Source organism: Pseudomyrmex gracilis, unplaced genomic scaffold (genome assembly GCF_002006095.1).
Source record: "Pseudomyrmex gracilis isolate BER0280 unplaced genomic scaffold, ASM200609v1 scaffold_240, whole genome shotgun sequence".
NCBI classification, from domain to species: Eukaryota; Metazoa; Arthropoda; class Insecta; order Hymenoptera; family Formicidae; genus Pseudomyrmex; species Pseudomyrmex gracilis.
Genome location: NW_018020824.1, coordinates 108637 through 129166, shown reverse-complemented (window position 1 = coordinate 129166; position 20530 = coordinate 108637). Strand labels below are relative to the sequence as shown.

The following is a 20530-nucleotide window of genomic DNA, read 5'->3' as shown; positions in this document are numbered from 1 at the left end:
AGACGGATATTTGATGTTTTGTAAATTGGTACGAAAACAATAAAAGCAATAAATCCATTGTACCGTTGTTACACGTTCAGTTTGAACTTTTCGCCAATTTCTACGTACCTACTTCGTTTTTTTCGATGGTTTTTCATCTAGCAAAAAACAAAATCTCTCTGAAGACTTTTTGAAGCGTTAAACGTATGCAAATCAGTTTGGTCAAAAGATGGCAAAAACAAGTATTTTTATATTTTATTATGTAAGAGATTAGTATCGACACAGACTGTATTTCCTGTATATCTATATCTTTCAAAACTTTTTATCTTTTTATCAATTAATTAGAGAATGTAATAGTCATCAATAAATTTTCGATAGCGTCTTCGTGTGCGATATTGGTATATTTATTTGCGATATTTACTCGTCAAGTTTCGCGGCGATTTATTTTTGACATTTATCAATTATCCGGTCCGCAATGTTGAGATTATTAATCCTCTTGCCAATAACCTGCGCTCAGTCGTCTTCTGACGATCGATTTGCCCGCCAAGTTTTCTCGATATAAGATACATGCGTTATATTGTTCTCGTTTGTTTTTTTCGGCGCTTCTCTCACACGCTTTTCTCGCGACGATGTTTCTCAAAGCGACGCATCGTCTTCGCGTTTGGAGGATAAATTATTCGAGAAGGCGTTGGAAAGGCGCGGCCCTATTTTCCAGTCGACCGCCTGCGCAATTTCGATCACTCGTACCGCCAAGAAGACTCGATGCCACCACAATGCAGGCACCTTGATTTTCGCAATCGATTTCTCCTTTTTTTCATCCTTCGAATCTTTACAAGACCTCTTCTAGAGTTAGATATTCTAATAAGTGCTCGCGTTCCGAAAGTCACGTTGTTGATTACGTTATAAATATATGACATTAAATGCAACTGTGTTTAACAGATACATTATATTTGTATCTTAATTTAAGTACATTATAACACTGTGTTTAATTTGATTTATATTCGCGTTTCTGCTTTGATTTAGCTTCTCTCAGAATGTTGCAAAATTATAAAAATTTAATTTAATCACTTGAAATCTATTTTTAACCAAATTGTGCTGCAATAACAGCGTCTTTTATATTTATACAAGTCATCAAGAGCGTTAAGAGATTTATTTCTCGTCATATTTACCATGTGTTACTCAACACTCATCTTCTCTAAGAGACACTTTCGTTTCTACGCGTGTCATTTATCCGCTCATAAACGCTGAAGGTTGCTCGTGTAAACGCCATTAGGGCCATCAAAATCAAGAGTCTCTTGATGCGCTCCGCCTACTCTTAATATTGTAGCAAGATGGAGCAGAAATATCGTCACACAAGTTGTTTGGTAACTTTCGTGACTGATTTCACATAGCTTTTTCATCAACGTTTTACGTGATATTATTCAAAGTAGAAAACTATGAAAATAAATGTCATTAAATAAAGAAAAATCACCTTTTTCTAAAAGTGGAAGAAAAACTGTTTAAGAATATATAATTAAAACGTAAACAACAGAAACTTTCATGTATCACTGTACATAAACGTGAATGTCCACGTGCGAACATCGCGAACTGCCTCTCAGGGTGGCGGTACGTTGAAGTAACTAACGGACTTACATATGTTCTCTATTAAATTATTGCGTTAATACGACTTTACCTTCACTTTGCAAGGAGAAACGCGAGAGATCGAAAAAGGACATTGAAAGAGAGGAGGAGAAGGAGGAGGAGGAGAGAGAGAGAGAGAGAGAGAGAGAGAGAGAGAAAGAGAGAGAGCGCGACCGGTACTTGGACATTTATCCTCGCGGCTATTTCCGTGAGACACTTGTAATGTTTTCGTTTTTCCCTCGCGTGCCGAAAATGCAACGGGATTAATTGGCCTACATTCTGAAAATAGATGAGCGCTACGATGCGTGCGTGTCTCGTATGTGCGGATATATGTGACTCGACACATCGTACGCACGTAAAAAAGTCTTATCACAAACATCAGATCAAAAAACTGCAACTTTCATGATGTAGATATATTCTATTCAAATTTCACTACGAGATCCAAACTCGAGTTTATAATTGTATAAGACGACTTTAGTTCCCGTTATTCATTTGTAGTCCGACAGTAGAGTTGTATCGTTGTCGACAAGTTGTCATAAGTCCGTATAATTACTCGAAGCGTACACGCTTCGGAAGCTTCGGACACGCCAACTCGCGTCATGCATAATTTTCTTTGCAATAGCTTGCTAGAAGATGCATTTAAAAAAATAAAATCTTTTCTTTAATTAAATCTTTCTATGAAACTCAAGCACATAACATAAAACAGAAATAAAGAAATTAATCATTAAATTGAAAAAAAAATAATTTTCGAGTTAGTTATATTGTTAGTTATATACATATATCAACTGTTTTCCTCAAATTTATATTTTTGTTAAAAAAAAGAAAAAAACCATAGTTAATATTATATTTTGCGAGAGCGTAGATAATCATTACGGAGCTAATAAGTAAACTCGCTTATTTTATTGTGTCAATTGCTCTTCACACTCTTGTTCGCGGTTTGTACAGATTGTCGCTTATCGCCCACGCCAATTTGTTATAAATGGGCACAGTTTTTCGCGAAAATTTCGCGGAATATCGCGAAAACACGCGCAGCCAAGAACGCGACGAAGTATACGCACGAGCTACGAGAACCGTGGATCGGTTCCAAAACAAGCTTCATTTGCGGTAACGTCGCGATGTCAAGCTGACGACGCGACTTTTACACAAGGCGGCAGGTCTCTGCTCGCACGTGATACGAAAGAACGGATATGTAGGGAGGAATACATGAATTGATGGTATGCCTCTCTCTCTCTCTCTCTCTCTCTCTCTCTCTCTCTCTCTCTCTCTCTCTCTCTCTCTTTCTCTTTCTCTCTGTTGATGTTGCATATCGAGATAATACAACTCGTGGATCCCGGCCAAGTGCGGATCCGTCTGCGATCTCGCTGCGAATGTCCACCTAACACTTGCGCGATTACTCGATAAAAATAATCGCACGGAATGAAAGAGAGATTAGCGTATTATAAAATACTTTTAATTTCTTGATTGAAACATTATATAATATTAGAGATTTAATTTAGAAAAAAATCCTTGGATATTATTTTTGAAAACATGCAGTTTTAAAGATATTATTGTCTTTTTTTTTTTTAATTAAATACTCTGTGTGTTTTGAAATTGATGGCGTTTTAGTTCATAACGATGAATTTACACAATGAGAACTGGAAAAAATGAGCTTTAATTTGATTATGTGTGAAAGAAAATGTGTATATTTTTTCCTATATTTACTTAGATAACACGCGCTCTTCCTTAGCGCTATTGTATCGAATGAATTACTAAAATCTTTTGAGCGTTTATCATTCTCGGGACTCACAGCGAGATAATTAGTATTAGTTACCGGAGCTCTTGTGCAAGAAGATATTTGAGAAACTCGGCTGTGATCGTTCATACGTCCGCTTGATGAATCGCGAGACAAAATCTCGACGACGCTCATCGCTGCGAAACGCGTTCGTAAAACGAGCCCGATAACAATGCCGACGTACTCGGTTGTTAAAATAACTCGGGATTAATTAACGTTAATGAATACAGACTATTGGCTAGCTTGGAAGATATGTCTGAGGTCGCTATATGTCGTACGTGCGTTATTTTATCGTTCGTTCCGCATTTATATTTGTGTAATTCTCTTAGCATTTGTGTCACAATTGTCTTTCTTACCAGCTATATTACACTAAAAATGTGTTTTATATTTATATACTTTTTCAATTATAAAAAAGTTTTCAGTTATTTAATATACATATTAATGACGATCGTAAATTTTAAATAATTCTGAAGAGAGAGAGAGAGAGAGAGAGAAAGAAATTATAACTGAAATAATTTACTTATACTTAAACAATTAAATTTTAAATAATATTATGTAAAATCATCTTTCAAAAATTAGATTGACGCATAGTCTATAAACGTTGAGTATGCATGAAAGCGTATGATTCTAGCAGCATTTGTTTTTTAGCTTATAAGTAAATAAGGAAGAAAGGACTTCACGCAAAGTCCCTTGTTTTCACGGTGAGTTTATTAAATCCAACGTGCCATGAAACAAAGTTGTCAATTGGAGAAGACCAAACGTGCTAGTCACGCTTCAACGTGCCAGTCGAGCGAGCGTAACGCGCGAATGCTCGATTATGTAAACAGCTAACCGCTAATCCGCACTGATCAAGACAAATGCATCCTGGCGAACGCGAATGTCATTCGTGTGACATTCATCCTGAGAATCCTGCGAGACCGAACGCTTTTCTCTTGACGTTTTTGCACTTGCGCACCGTGACGCCGCCAATAAATCGCGGTCGCTTACTATTCCGAATAGAAGATAACCTTTTCGTTAGGATTCACATCACGGAATTAGCTGGATTATAAAGCGGTAAAAGCTCGGCGACGATTCCCTCGTTGCGCGACCGCAACGGCATACAGTTCATAATTGCTGTCTCTCGCGCGAATCCTATCTATACCTACACGAAGTTCGACTGCCAAGCGAACTTAGCGAAGCATGACAGTCTCACTAGCGCGCCGCCTGATTATTTTAATTGATGTGCCGCCGTTACGTCCCATTTAAATAGCTGTTATTCGAAAACAGCCGCTGCTTACTCTCGCGCGGATACTCACCGAATCTGAAAAACTTTGCGGATTTGCGTTAGACAATAGAAATGATGAGAAAAAGAAGAAAATATGGAGAGACAATGGTAGATTGCCTAAAAGTTTGCGAACAGCTCGTGTCACAGTTCAATTTTATTACTTAATACAGCATTTAAAATTTAAGATTCAAGTTTTTAATCTCTAAAATCATTTTGTCTAAATGATGTTTTATTTATTTGTTACTTAAATATATGTATATATATGTGTATATATATATATATATATTGCTTACCGCTATATTGTTTATTTATTAAAAAAAACAACAAGTAAAACACTACACAAAACGTGATGAAACCTAGTAATGTAATGCAACGCAATCATGTTGGTTTGTTCATCTAGATTAATATATACAATAGTATGTAATGTACAAGTTGTTTATTCTTCGTAAATGATTGCTCTTTTGATCACTGCAATTATAACGGAATTTATGCTCATAAAGCTAGATGAGACATGAACAGAGAAACGCGCGCGTACTGTGTTCTCTTTAATGTGTTTCTCTTACATGTGTGTCGTTTGATTTGGACGCACTAAGCGAGGTGTAGGGTCGAGATTTACCTTGTAACATGATGATCAAACGACTCGCTGAAACGCTCAAAGGACGCGAACGTCGGAAGAACGCGCGCACACACTTTTGTAAATTACTTTGTTTAAATGATAATTGCGGTGTGATTGCTTTCTCTCTCTCTCTCTCTCCCTCCCTCCTTCCTTCCCCTCTCCCTATGTCTCTTGTTTATGAGCAGTCAGTTTAATAATGTATGTGCGGAGTCGATAAGTTCAAGGTTATATATGTGTGAAAGCAATTTAGCGCATTAAAAGGTTTTTTTTTCGAAAAAAAGTAATTTATAGAAATATAAAATATATCAAATCAAAAATACTACCTAATCATAAATTACTTTTCTATGTAGATTATATGTTATTATTTCTTCTTTCTATAGTTGCGTCAATTGTGTTAAAAAATTGTAAAGTAATAAATAATTCGAATTTTATAACTCACAACAAATTGAATTTAACATTCTTCTTGGAGACGTAGCGCTAGAGTACATGTGTGAGGTTATCTCGAAAAATATCCGGACTTTCGTCAAGCGGATAAGAAAATTCAAGCCACCCCGGCACCGGAGTGCCATATATTGCCACGGTACATTAGTATGACGCATCGTTGCCGGAGTCCTCAGCCTGGCGGAACGCGAATTTAAGCGCGGACCGAGAAACTGCAGCCAAGGTACATACTCGATGCACTAAGAATCTGCTAATGTATCCGGAAAACGTTGATTCTCTGCTTGTTGTCAATTCAAATACAAATCGAACGCATGACAAATCGAGCGTTTGTATCTTTATGAATTCTGACGTTATATAAGCGCACACACATTGTGCTTTATAAGTTATATAGGGTAAAGATGCCTATTATGAGATAGTCGCCTAATACGAGATAGCGAGCTATTTCGTGTAAACGGCTACAAATTCATAACTGCGTATTTTTGTTAGTGTCGCTCACTGCCGAAGGTGACATGGTGTTTGCGAAAGAGTTATCGCTTATGCGCAAAGAAGAAAAATAATAATAATTATTATAACTTTAAGACATCCCTGGTAAAAATGAAATTAGAAATAATAGATTCAAGTATAATTAATGACTTGTAATATGAGGAAAAACTTATTTTCATTTTAGTGACCATTAAATGGATATTTTTTATACATTTTTCTAGGCAAAAAAATTTGTAATTTAAGAAATAAAAAAAATAGGCTGTTAATGTCCTATAAAAATGATTAGCAAGAAATAAAAGATCGGTAATTGCAAGTTATTAAAGAAATAATAATTTATTATTTACTAATTTTCACTAATTTAGGAATATTTCAAAGTAATAACAAAATTTTTTGCTTGATTAAATTAAGGTTTTTCAATTTTATGTACAATCTAAGAAATTTTGATATGTAGTAATAATTTCAGAGAGAATTAAGAAGATTTACCATACTTCTAGTTTTAGGCTTTTATCATTACCCTGATAATACCTAATTTAACAATCCAATGTAAATTTTACAAAATCCTAACCTGCGAATTGAATGATTTGAAGTGAAAATCATGCTCTTTCATCAATTTGTCACTTTTGTAGAATTAATTTTTTTTGTATATTGAACTTAAAAAATTGTAAAATGAATAGTTTGAAGAGAGTGCGTGAACACCGGTTAAGAAGAAAAGCAATGAAAACTTATAGACTTTCAACTCTAGCAGATGAATATATTTCATCAGATGAATGTGAAAGTGATACATATTGTGAGAAAAATCTTAATAATGATCAAAGTGAGAATGAAGATGGAATTATACTTTCAAACACTTGTAACGAACAAACTGATTTGAGCGAACAAAATTATAGCAATAAAGAGCATGAGGATAATGAAAATAAACATTACAATGATTATAATTTTGAGTTAGATAATGCTGATGAATGGTATCGAGAGGAAAGGAATTAGTGTAAGTTTTAATTGGCATATACTTGATTTTGAGTTGCAATTTAATGTTTATTATCATCAAGTATTTATCTTTTTAATATCGTCTTATTAATAGTTATCAAGTCGTCTATCTTAGATAGCGGTTATGTGAAGATAATTATAATCAACATGTAATTAATTTTCAATCATCGTTGAGCATAATAAATGAAACAATATAATTAATAGTTAAAAAATGATTTTAAAACTTTTATTATTGATTAATCAATGAATCTATTTAAAATATTTAAATAATGGCAAAAATTCGACTATTTTAAATAAAGTCATTTATTTTGATATTTGAGAAAACATTTTTTATTCAAGAAATGACTTGATAATTCATATATTTATTGAATTCATTAAGTGGTGGAATTAGATCGAAAAAAGCGTTACACTTATATCTTAAAACAAGACAATTAAATTAACCATTTCGTGGACTGTATACCGCCGATAGCTATAAATAATGAGCATTTTCTAATTTCAATTTCTACCAGGGATGTATTTAACACTTTTATGTCATAGGATTTATTGTCATTTCAATTCACTCAATTGTATACATTCACTATAAGTGATTTATCATGTAGTTTTGTCAATTTATTGCATATTTTGTCGGTATAAACTTAAACTTCTTACAAACAATTTTATATGCTCTAATATAGACTCCGCAGTCGCTCTTAATATAAGATACTTTATATTAGGAACTGTCAAGTTCTTTATTCTGTCAAGTTCTTTATTTGATGTATTAGTAAGTTTTTAGTAATCATATTTTCAGATGAAAGCAAAGAAGAGGCAATCGTGGTCTCACAGTCAACTAAAGGCTATTAAGGCAGTAAGAAGCAAAAAAATAAAATATTCAAAAGCATCTAAACAAAAGCATACTATTGAGCGATATGTTAAAAATGACGATAGTTCTGTTATTGCTAAGATTCCTATAAGGAGGGGAGAGAAATCCCTTATATCTCATATTAGGAAGTCTTTTTTTTTGAATCAGCAAAATCGGCACTTTTGATTAAAAAATTCACATAAAACAAAATATAGCTATTATCGATTGCTAACTTTTAGTGATAAAACTTGAATATATTTCCCTTAAGTTTGACATAAAACTAGGAGTTAAGATTACATATTTAATAAATTACAAGCCTTTAAAAAAGATATCTCATAATAGGCACCTTTACGTTATAAAATATATACATGTATGTACATATATACATACATATGTAATTAGGATAATGTTTTCATTCTCTGCAATATAATCTAAATAATCTAAATAATCTAAATAATCTAAATAATTTAAATAATCTAAATAATCTAAACAATCTAAATAATCTAAATAATCTAAATAATCTAAATAATCTAAATAATCTAAATAATCTAAATAATCTAAATAATTTAAATAATATCGCAATTAAAATTTTAATGTGCTTAATTGTTTCGATCATTTATTTTGATCTTCATCAGCAATAAATTCTATTTTGGACTAGTCAGCAACAGTAACCGTTACGCGCGTCGGCAAAATAAGAAAATAAATAACCAATAACTTCGACAATATGCATAAAAGCAAATTGTCCAAGTACTGGAAAATTGTTAATTAAGTGAGTAGCAACTTATATATTGTTCCTATGTCGCCGACACAAAGATAACAAGATCGAGCCAAACCGTCTTACATGCGAAATGTAAATGTCAATTAATGATCAAAACGCTCATTACCATCATCACCATATAAACATGAATTACTCAAATTTTTGAAAAAAATACTACAACCATCACTTATTGAATCGCTGGCTTTTTGGTCGTATTTAATTGTTTTTTATTCTGTTAAGCCGTTTTTTTACAAGTAAGTTTACAATCTCATTAGTTTACACGTCCGTATACATTGAAAAAGTTTATCAAAACTAATTACTGCGTTTTAGTGAAAAATTAATCATTTATTAATTCGCTTTTATAAGGGAAGATTTTGATACAAATGATTTGATTACTACATTGTAGAAATCACAACACACTTTCTTAAGTTCTCACACAGTCTTAAATTCTCTTTTGTGACAAGATAATGTTAGTACACGTTATATACATATATTTCGGCTCATGAATAAGCGAAGCAGATGGAATTTCCCAATGCTCGCATAAATTTGTAAACGCAATTTTGATTAGTTTATACGACAGAATCAGCCGTGATTGCAACACATCAAACAACGTCTGTTACATTTACAGACAAGTTCTCTTGTTTACATTTCGTAAATTCGAAACTGTTGCACCATGTGTTATATTATGTAATCATATAATATTTAATATCACAAATATAATACGAGAGAAACACAACACCCAGAACTTAATCCACATTTTCATTAATATTTATAAGGGTTGTAACAACATTTTTAAACATTAAAACTGCCAAAAAACTAAATAATTACTAATAATAATAAAAAATCTATAGTAGAGTAGTTAAACAATCATACGATATCTTAAACAAAAAAATGTTATTATAAGAATCCAAAATCTATATTTTTTTATAGGTAGTTGTACAACCAATAAACTGCTTAAATTGCGCGCGTGGAGCGCGTACTTTTTTTGTGAAAAAGTTTGCGATTCATTTAGAACACCGGATGCTTAAGACAGCGAGTAAATTGAAACGACTTAATTGCATTTCCATCTTCAAAGACGTGTCCTAGACGATTTGCTGAACCTGCGCGCGACTCTTCTCTTTCAACGACACAACGAACCTTTGATTCCTTCTCATTAACGAGAAACAGTTCGGTGGCTCCAAACTTCCTGGAACAAGACGCTGCTCAAGTGCGTCTTGTCGCAGCATTACTTCATTCAAATGCTTTTCTTTTTTTCCACAAAAAAAGTTTGCCGAGAACGTATTAACTTTTCGCACCCGAAATTATCCCACATGAACAAAGTGTAACCTATTTTAATGACTTACGTGAGGATAAGTTGCTCAAAATAATAATATAATTAGCGCGCGAAACATTTCGTTATGCTATTGTTTGCTTTTCAAATTTTGATATAAGATAAGTAAAATGTCACTCTTGTGAAATATTTAACACATTAAACAACGTGAAATTCTAGATCATGAGAGCAATACACTGGATGTTTGTCGCTTATTTTATTATATATGTATATATGTATATATACACATATGTTTGTAAAAATTTTGTTGTAATATGGTTGTATAAATTTTTACACGTGAGTTTCGAATTAAAATTACAATTCTTAAATTCACGGAAAGCCGGAGATTCCAGGTTCGACTCCTGGGCGAGGAGTTTTTTTGCAATATTTTAAAATTAGTTAGGGGGGTATACGGGATCTCTTATATATGAGATGCAAATATAGCATTCTATATGAATTTAAGAATTGTAATTTCAATTCAAAACTCACGTGTAAAAAAGTTACACAAACATATATGTATATATGTATATATATATACAAAAATACGCGACAAACAGCCAGCGTATGGCTCTCATGGTTTAAAATTTCACGTTGTTTGATTCTCAAGAGCCTTAAACTCTTTATTATTTAACATTAATTGCCATGCAAGTTTTATATGTCTTACCTTGGGGGCTACAATAGAATTTTCATAATTCTAAGTACATATAATGATAAAAAATATTACTTAATATGGATATATAAAATCATATCAATAGTGCGTGCGTTTATCTCGCTGGTGCTCATCCGTGACTACCATGATTCTACATTATACACTCGGTTATTCTTGGGTTAAATTCCCAAATTTCGACACTGTTAATATTGAAAATTTATCTTCACGTGAGATATATCATAGAATAACTTTTCTGAAAATGTTACGCCATGAAATTCAGAAAAAAAAAGAGCAAGCATATTTCTTGCAAACATCTTGTAAAATATGGTATAAAAAACAATGTCAGAAAGTTCAATTCGCAAAAGTCAAAAAATTGCAAAAAAAGTAACTACTTATTGCAAAGATTACAATGATCACTTTTATTTCTGCTTGAAATATTTTAACATAGTACATCGTAACATTAAGTTTTATAAAATATTATGTTTTAATAAAAATTTTTAATTGTAGAATAGCGCACTTTTTATTTCAATGTTTTCAAATTATTTACATTAAAAAAATTGTTTTAATCGATGATGTTTATTTTATTTTAATTATTTAAAAATGTAATAATGCCGGTTACAAGTGACCTTACTGAGAAGACAAGCGCCGGTCACAGATGACCACCGTAGCGTTTAATGTATTCAATACATACATGTATGTAATATCGCAGAAGAAAAGATAGAAATAAAACTTTTTCAAATCTCGTTTACTTAATTGCAGCATGTGACTTTTTACTATTTTAGATGTTACTTCAGACCAACAGATGTAAGAAGTAAAGAAATATTTATTACATCATCCATTTGGCCGTCTATGTAGACATCAAAAATTATATTACACTGGACAATTTCGTCAGATTTCTGTAAATAATTTACGCTACCGCTAAACCTACTTACTCAGTGTCGCGTTATTACGCAATGTATTGAACGCATTTGGCAACCAATCTAGGCGGTACATCATCTGAGAGAGAAATATGACAGTGGTTGTGCGACTCGCGATAATTTATAAACAAATATTCGATGCTTCGATATTTGTATGTTGTCAAACAATTATTTTGATAAATCAAAAAATCTCTTATTTTTAGATGAGAAATTAGTTAGCAAGTATATTGGAAAAATATATACAATTTTTATTAAAATATTACTAAAAACAAACATCTTCATTTATTAAACGTTGTTAAAATTATTGTTATGTTTAACATTTTTTAGCATTTCTATATCACCAGTACTAAGGCAATATTATATGCTATGCAAAATCTTCTTATTTTCTCATTATTTTAGAACGTCTTAAACCTTAATAAATATTTATGACTATATAACTTTTGTTTCTACATTCTTTCTAATTTTATGGTGATTGGAGTTGTTGAGACAAAGCTTTTGCAATATTTATGAAGAATTAATCGTGCAATTGTATATATGTATATATATATATATATATATATGTATGTATGTATATGTATGTATGTATGTATGTATGTATATATGTATATATGTATGTACGTATATACATACACATATACATGTGTATGTATGAAACTTAAGTGAGTGAGCTTTACTTACGTAATCTTTTGATTATTGAACGTGGAATCCTTGTTCGCAACGAAACTTTAATTAGATCATATCTTTCTTGATACAAGTCTTTTATTTTTTATGCTAAATTTCTTAGTAATATCAAGCCTCCAATTAAAATTTTAGTAAACTATATGATATTCACACTTGAAATAAAATAAAGATGAAGATTTTTTTTTACTCTTTGATCTTTACCACTAAAGATTCACAGAAGGATTTTTCATTATTTAGGTTGTTCTTTTATTTCTTTTCTTCTCTATCTCTCTTTCTATCTGTCTCTTTTTATTAGGCAAACACGTTGACTACAAATAACAAACGGAGCATGAGAGAAGAAAGAATCTACATGTATTTATCGAAGCATGTTAGAGTGTACCTACTCATCGTTTCAACTAATATTATTAGTTTTGTGCTCTCTCTTTTGGTTACGTTTAGCAAATATATATTTATCCGTATTTTCGTGCCAACAAAACGTCCGAAATGTGGGTAGTTGATTAATTATCCTTTACGATGAGTTGCAAAAGCATGTGTCTATATATTTTATTTTAATTATTAGATAGTTAACGTCATATCTTGTGTATTTTATATATTTAAATATATCTGTTATACTATCTCTGTTCTTTATTAGTATACATGTTATTATTATTAATTTATTTACTTACTACATATACTCAATATATGTTAATTTTAATTAAATAACATTACTATTACAAGATTATATTTTCGATATTCTCTAAATTTTATGTCAGACTACGTATATCATAGATGTGTGTATACTTTTCGTGAAAGTAGTTGAAAAATATGAGTCGAATTTAAGATGGGAAGAAACCCCGAGATGCGCACACGCGCCGATGCCAAGAATAACGGCTTCAAAGCCCTTACGTCGCAGTACATAACTTATGCAAATACTCACTCTACGAACACAAGGCAACAAAAAGTGGAAAAAAGAACTCCCGTTCCCGTTCGGGAAGTGCTTGCAATTCATTCGTATCTAGATATACAAGACGATGGTCAAAGAATACCTAAAGTTTGCTTAAACGTAGTTTGTACTTTGCACATACCACATTACATTTATGCACGTTGCGCTTGCGAAACTCATCGTCATTTGCTCCAGAGTCGCGGCAGTCTTTTTGTACTAAATGCAGCATGAAAATGAACTTTAAGTCTTGAACTAAAATATCGATTTGGCCAGAAATTTTGAGACATCAGAAATAGGAAAATTAGACTAAAGCGAAGTCACTCACATAATATACATGTATAAAATCCACATGCTTTTTTAAAAATATTTTATCTAGTTTTATCTAGTTTTATTTATTATTATTATTGTTGTTGTTGTTCTTTTTTTATTGTTATTATTAATCAATTTTATCCTTTATTTCAGGTTTCGAGCAAATTGATGCGGTACCTTCACAAAATAACGGAAGCAGCTTGGATTGTCTCAGTATGATTGTGCAAAGCATCAACGGACCTTTACAAGCACCGTCCGAAAATCATTTTTCATCACATCATTGAGAAGCTTGTTATAACTTTTTATTTTTGATTTCTTACGGATTTTTTCCTTAACGCAATATGTACCACTTGATATTTTAAGTAAATATGTAGGTACACATGTAGAAACAGTGGGAATTGTAATATTGCTATATTACACAGAATGTTCAAAACTATCACTTAAAATGTTTTTTTTCACTTTTAGAAATTGAAAGAGCGCGACACAATTAACTCTAGAACAGGAAAAGTATTAAATAAAATTTTGTACTTCTAGTTAAGACTTAGTTTTCTATTGTCTCTTCTGCCAAAGAAATTTAAAGTGTTCAATCTGAAATAGTTAAAGTTAATATATTTTTTATGTTAACATATACCTAGCTTTTAACATTAGAAATGGAGAAGTTTGCATATTTTGAAAAAAATAAAATGGAAAAATTGTTTTATTCTGCAAAAATTCCAATCGAAAAGAAATGCGCACGATTTTTAGAACACCGTATAAATTTTAATCGGCATACCGAACGCATTCACATGAGTTTTTCATTGAAACGAGAATTACGGACGTTGCTAGAGATTAACAAGTCCAGAATATTCGATGAAAGTATGCGAACAGTATAGGTTTCCTATCGTTACCGATAAATCTACGTGAGATATTGGAAACGCCGCGAGAGAGAAATACTCAAATATTTTATCTATATCAAAAAGAAAATATAAAAAAGAGTTGTAGTCTCATTCTGTGAAAACATAGTATTAAGATATTCTAGTTAATATAGTTTAAAATATTCTAGTTAATATGTGAATGTAAAAAAGAAACATTCATAGAGCGGAAAAAATATCTGTCTTGACGTAAAATATTTGTTGAAAATTTACAATTATTCTAATATACCAAATATGTTAGTAAAAAAACAAACATACTTAATATTTTTATTACAAACGTCTATAAAATTTAACTTCCTTGAACAAGTCAATTGTATTTGTATTTTTATGATAAAACAACGTAAATGCAAAAACGGTTTTATATTTTTTCTATTATATCTTGTTTCTAAACATAATATAAAAATCTACACTTAATTTTAAGAAAGAATTGTTTTATTATTAATTAGTTTTATAACCATCACATTTTATTTATATAATGAAATTCCCTTTTCCGCATCGCAATTTGCATTTACGTTGTTTTGTTTTTCTAGTTAAGGAAATTATTCAAGTTTCTTGACAAAAAATCTCATCTACAACAATTTCACACGTGAGAGTGATGCGCGTCTTCAACAATTTTTTCGAAACGTTGAACTTATCATAAGCCTGCAAACGTAGTATATAAGTGAGCTTTATTGATATACATACCGCGATGGTGTAAATATGTGGAAATAAAGAGGAACAGTTGAAAAGCACATTTGATGTCTTTTTTATTTGCTTTTATCATCGTACGCTTGTACTCAGGACCGGCGATCAGTATGTAGAATAGAGAAGTACTCTACACATGTGAACTTGACGTGTGTGGAATTTCCACATATGTCGAGCAATCGAACTATATGTTTGCCAAAAGATATTTATCAAAAAATGTTTTTTAAAATAATAGATCAAACTCCTTGTTCTCTAAAAGATAGATTTGAAAACGAAGCACTGTTGTTCGTAAGAAAATATGAACAGTTTATAATTAATAGCGAGTCCAACAATATGTTTATAACAAATTTTTATAATACCGATAAAGAAGATCATCTTGATCCCAAAAGATTAGAATTACATCGCGAAATTTGTTTTGACATAATGCGTAATCGCAAAGTAAAAGCCAATAGTTTTAAAGATGTAGTTAACTTTATAAAAAGTAACTTATCACTTTTAAGTATCGCGTTAGAGTTTGTAAAACTAATAAAATTACTACTTGTTATACCTGTGTCAACTTGTACTTGCGAGCGGTCGTTTTCTGAGTTAAACCGATTCAAAAATTACTTACGTTCAACAATGCTTCAAAATAGGTTAAATAGCGTTACCATAATGAATTTGTATAAAGAAGAAGTTTAATCGATAGATTTAGGCTGCGTTCCAATATTCATTGCTAGTACTGAACATCTATAGTACATGTGACGTAAAGTATAGATGTTTAGTACTGGCAGTGAATATCGGAACGCAGCTTTAGAAGAACTAGTAAATGAATTCATATGCGAAAATAACATTCGACGAGCTACACATTGAAAAATAAAATAAAAATAAATAATTGAAAAAAAAAAAAAAGTATGTATATTTTTTACATATAAATTCAATAACTAATTCTTTTAAAATTATCAATTCATTCTTCTTTGAACTACACCACACATGTAAAAAAGTTACTTCGCCGGCCCTGCTTGTACTACTATATTTTCTTCACATTTGCTCTAACTAACAAGCTCTTGTCAGATAGTCGAGAGTTATCAGACACATGGATAATCTAGTCGGCAAACCACTGCAAGATTACTAAGAACCATATATCTTACCGCTACGTCTCAACACAACCTGATTGTATGTATTATTATTATTTCCAAGCGTTTAACACCACAGACACACACACACACAAACGCTGATTTTTCGACCGCCCTCATCTACCCAATTCGTTTCTTAAATATGTGTTCGAAAAAAGGTCCGATTGTTGAAGCTACATATTATGCCTACATTTTCACAAATCCGCTTTGGATTGTACTGTTTAACGGCGAGAGGGCGAGGGAAGAACGAAATAAAATGTCAGCTGTCGCGCATCTACTCCAAAGTGTCGCTTATTCTACATTCTTAAAAAATCTAAACGGAAATTTCGAGCACTTCGAGGACGAGTCGTAAACTCTCAGTCTTTTTGTTGAGTAAAAAGCTATTTACATTAGACATCATAAATTTGTCATCCAATCTTTTGTTTGAAATCACATTAAATATTGTAGCACAATATTATTACTTGAAACAACGTTACACAAAGAAATAATAATATTATTAACAATGTCGTATATATTTATACAAACAATATTTCAAATATACACAAAGTGAGTAACGCGTAAAAAAAAACAAAGATACGACTTCTGCCTTAACTGCGCATTGTTTTTATTTATTTATTTATGCTTTCTATAATCGCTTAACATGCTGTTCGATCGAGGTCACCGACGATCGTGTCGCCAAGACAGCTGAAATTGCCGGCGATTTATGAGAGAACTTCCACCGGGCGTGAAAGCGACACGGGATATCGGAGAGCGTGAGTCGGGATCATCAGACCGGACATACTCGACGGGCTGGTAAATCCAAAAGCTTGTCGGATGTCGTCGTCGGGGATATCGGCACGTTTTCAAAACAGGGCACGTCTCCCGAAGGCACGTCGAATGCATCTGCGTCCATTCGTCACGCTGTTGCTATTAACGGCAAATTTAGAATCGGAGATTCTCTTATGAGGATCGAGCATGCGTTCGGCTTTTCCCATATCCCGTAAGTACCCTCATATATCGCCGGTGTTTTGTCGTGATAGACCCTCGCTCAATGCTCTCGACGTTCTCTTAAAAGATCTTGCATGGAATGCGCTTTCTCTTTCGAGAAAAGAGAAGCGCGAAGCATCATTATTCCGAGACTTTCGCAACTTCGTTAAAAGCTGCGTTTGTGCAAATACAAGAAAGAAATCGGAAATAATTATAATGCGGATGAAAAGGTGTTTTTAAGGGTATTTACTATTATATATTCTCTCTGTATTTTCTAGCAAAATTACAATGGTACTTCTTCACCGAGCTGATTCGTGTGTATCGATTAGTCGAGAATTACGTCGTTTTCACCGCAATCCGGAAGGACTCCGAAATCTCTCTCTCACTCTCTCTCTCTCTCTCTCTCTCTCTCTTTCTCTCTCTGTGTTTTGCGCTGTTTGTTCCTGTTGTTCTACGTGCCCGGGGCGTGAGTGATCCGACCGCTGCAAATGACGTGCCAAAGGGATGCGCGCGTCCCGTTGATGTTGTTCAACTACACAGTGAAACTGCCCCTTTTAGCTCAACTTTATATTCTTTTTATGTTTAAAATGGAAGATTCACGCTTGCGTAAAAAGTGAAAGAGAGGAATACGAGTATAGAAAATATAGATGGTTCGGAAACAAACAAAGCTTGATTTTTTTCTATTAGATTATTTTTGCGAATATTGAACTATTTAAATAAAAGTACATATTTACAAATACACTCGCTGAAGTGATACAAAAAAGAAGTCAAAACGAGATTTGACAAATATAATATAATTTAAAAAATTATTCTAAAATATTATATTTGTTAAAAGTTAAAATATATTTGATACACTTTATTTTTTGTCATTATTTAAATAATGTATTAAATATGTAGATTATTACGCGTGGTCACTTTGATATTGATCGCTTATATAAATAAACTGAAACAAACACGGGATCGTTCTTCTTTCAAATCATTCTCTTGTCACACAGTACATCGTTCAGATCCAGCGGTCGATTGACTGTTTGTTCGCACGGCTGTTAACACCCATATATTTCCCTAGACATATCCGCGTCAAATTTCAAAGCGCTTCCTCCCTGCTTTTCTTCTGAACAAGTAATCGCGCACGGAAGCTTGCACATGCGTTTAATACGCTCGGAAAGCGTTTTCCAGATGCTTCCTCCTTCACAAAGCATCGTGACACAACCGACATGCGTTTGTCCGCGAGATGTGTCTTCTTCCGCTCGCGATAACGTCCGTTTTTGTAATAAGTATATACGTAATTGCAAACATTGCAATTACTTATTTAAACCTTCGAGTGAAACTGTTTTCAGAATGTCTGGCTTAAAAAAAATTCTCTACTGTACATGCGTATTTACCATTTATATACATAAATGAAAAATTATAAATTATTTTTAATTTTTAAAAATGTTTAATCATATAAACCTAATACTTTTGTCTTTCTCCTAATACTTTTGTCTTTCTCACATAAGAAAAACTGTTAAATACTATTATTTTTACTTTCTATAAATTAAATATTATTAACTTTTACTTTTTATTCTAATATTGATTATTTTATGTTATAGTTGAAGAAATTAATGTGTGTCATTTTTGTGCAACTTTGTCTCGTTAAGGTAGTAACGTTTCCTGTTGTTAGTATACGCACCATTTCTAATGAGCGAAGTATGTAGATAACTGAGGTAATGTATATATTGCAACACACACAGCGACACATGAAATCTTCGTTCAACTTCAGTGTAACATCTGTTGACCCCCTGCAATACGCGACCCTTTAGTCTTCTCCTCGGAAACTTCAATATCTCGAGGGTCTTCGTTTGTCGTCTTCGGTAACAAGTGTGCACTTCACCACCTATGGCGAAGATAAACCGATGTTACGCCACGTAAGGGAAGATGTAAGAAGAATAGAATGTCAGTTTACGAAAGATTGCAGACGATGACGAGCGACGCCACATGTAAATGTTTATATAACGAGCACTGCAAGTTTCCCCTCGAGAGAAAAAAAGAATAAATATACATTCTTCGGTGTTTTTATTTAATTTCTAAATTGTTTTAGAAATAAACAATCAACGTTATTTTACATGTGTGAAATTTGAAGACCTAAATAAATGATAAAATTATAACGATTCGTGATCAATCGCTCGCAGAAACGTAAATGTATGGGAGTTACCCAACATTAGCCAAAAATATCCATGTCGAGGGCGTAAGAATAGAGTTTGAGACGACATAAATATTTTCGGAGTTACTGACCCGTCAAAACTTTCCAGAACTTTGCCGCGAACAAACAAAAGTCTTTCTAAGTATCGGCATCTTACGCGATCTATTGAACAATCGATTATATCATAGTTTAGCTGATTTTATCTAATTGTAAAAGATATATATTATTCAACATTTTTCTGTTCTATATTACACAAGTTTTTTATTTTCCTTCAAATTATATCTTATTGCTATTTTTCACAAGTGTATAAGATATAATGTATGTCTATATATACTCATTATAAAAATTTAATAAAAAGAAATATAGAACAATATAGAAATTACAAGTACAGCAATTATAATATAGAAAGTGTAGTACAGAAATTAGAAACAAGGAAACAATATTTCAGATAATTAACTTGTATGATTTAAATATCGATTTGTCTTCAATTCTCGCTATCGTTTCAAGTGCAGCCATCTTATGGCTAATGTTTCAACCTTAGAGGAACTTTATCAATCGATTAAATACTCGGATACATAAAAAAAATTCTATTCTATTATATTCTATTATATTGTATTATATTATAATATGACATTACCGAGAGAAAGATTGAGTTTTATATTAAAGCTCATTCTACATTAAGCACAAGATGCAATCGCAAATAGCAGGTCTTGTGGAATTGACCAATCACGTTGGTCAATTGGCTGATTTAATCAATGCGATTAGTTAATTCTATTCGAGATCTACTTACGTTTTGCGTCTTGCACTTAATGTAGAACAGGCTTTAATATTTAATTTTAAATTATTAAACAAAATTATTAAAAACACAATTATCACTCCTTCTGTTTAAAAAGATATCAATAGTTTAATCTAATAACTAAATAAATTTATATAACGCAAAAAATGTCTGTTTTCAATAAAACATATATTAGACAATCAATCAATCGCTCGTGAAAAGTTCAAATAATTAGAAGGCCGATACGAGCAGTAATACAGGGTCTTCGTGTATAAATAATAAACTTTTATTCAAAAAAGATCACAAACGTTTCGGTCCGCAAGGTTGGACCTTCCTCAGTGTACAATATTACATCTGATGAAA

The 20530-nt window shown here is 32.2% G+C and overlaps 1 protein-coding gene across 2 annotated transcripts in view; it reads left to right on the top strand.

Moving 5' to 3' along the window:
- Positions 1-14661, top strand: part of LOC109859116 (transcription factor SUM-1) — a 41280-nt gene extending 26619 nt beyond the window's left edge. For both annotated transcript variants that reach the window (XM_020437035.1, XM_020437033.1), the window contains one exon: positions 13694-14661. In XM_020437035.1, coding sequence (XP_020292624.1) covers positions 13694-13759 — 66 coding nt within the window. In that variant the 3' untranslated portion in view covers positions 13760-14661. The remainder of the gene's footprint in view (positions 1-13693) is intronic.
- Positions 14662-20530: the final 5869 nt, after the last annotated feature.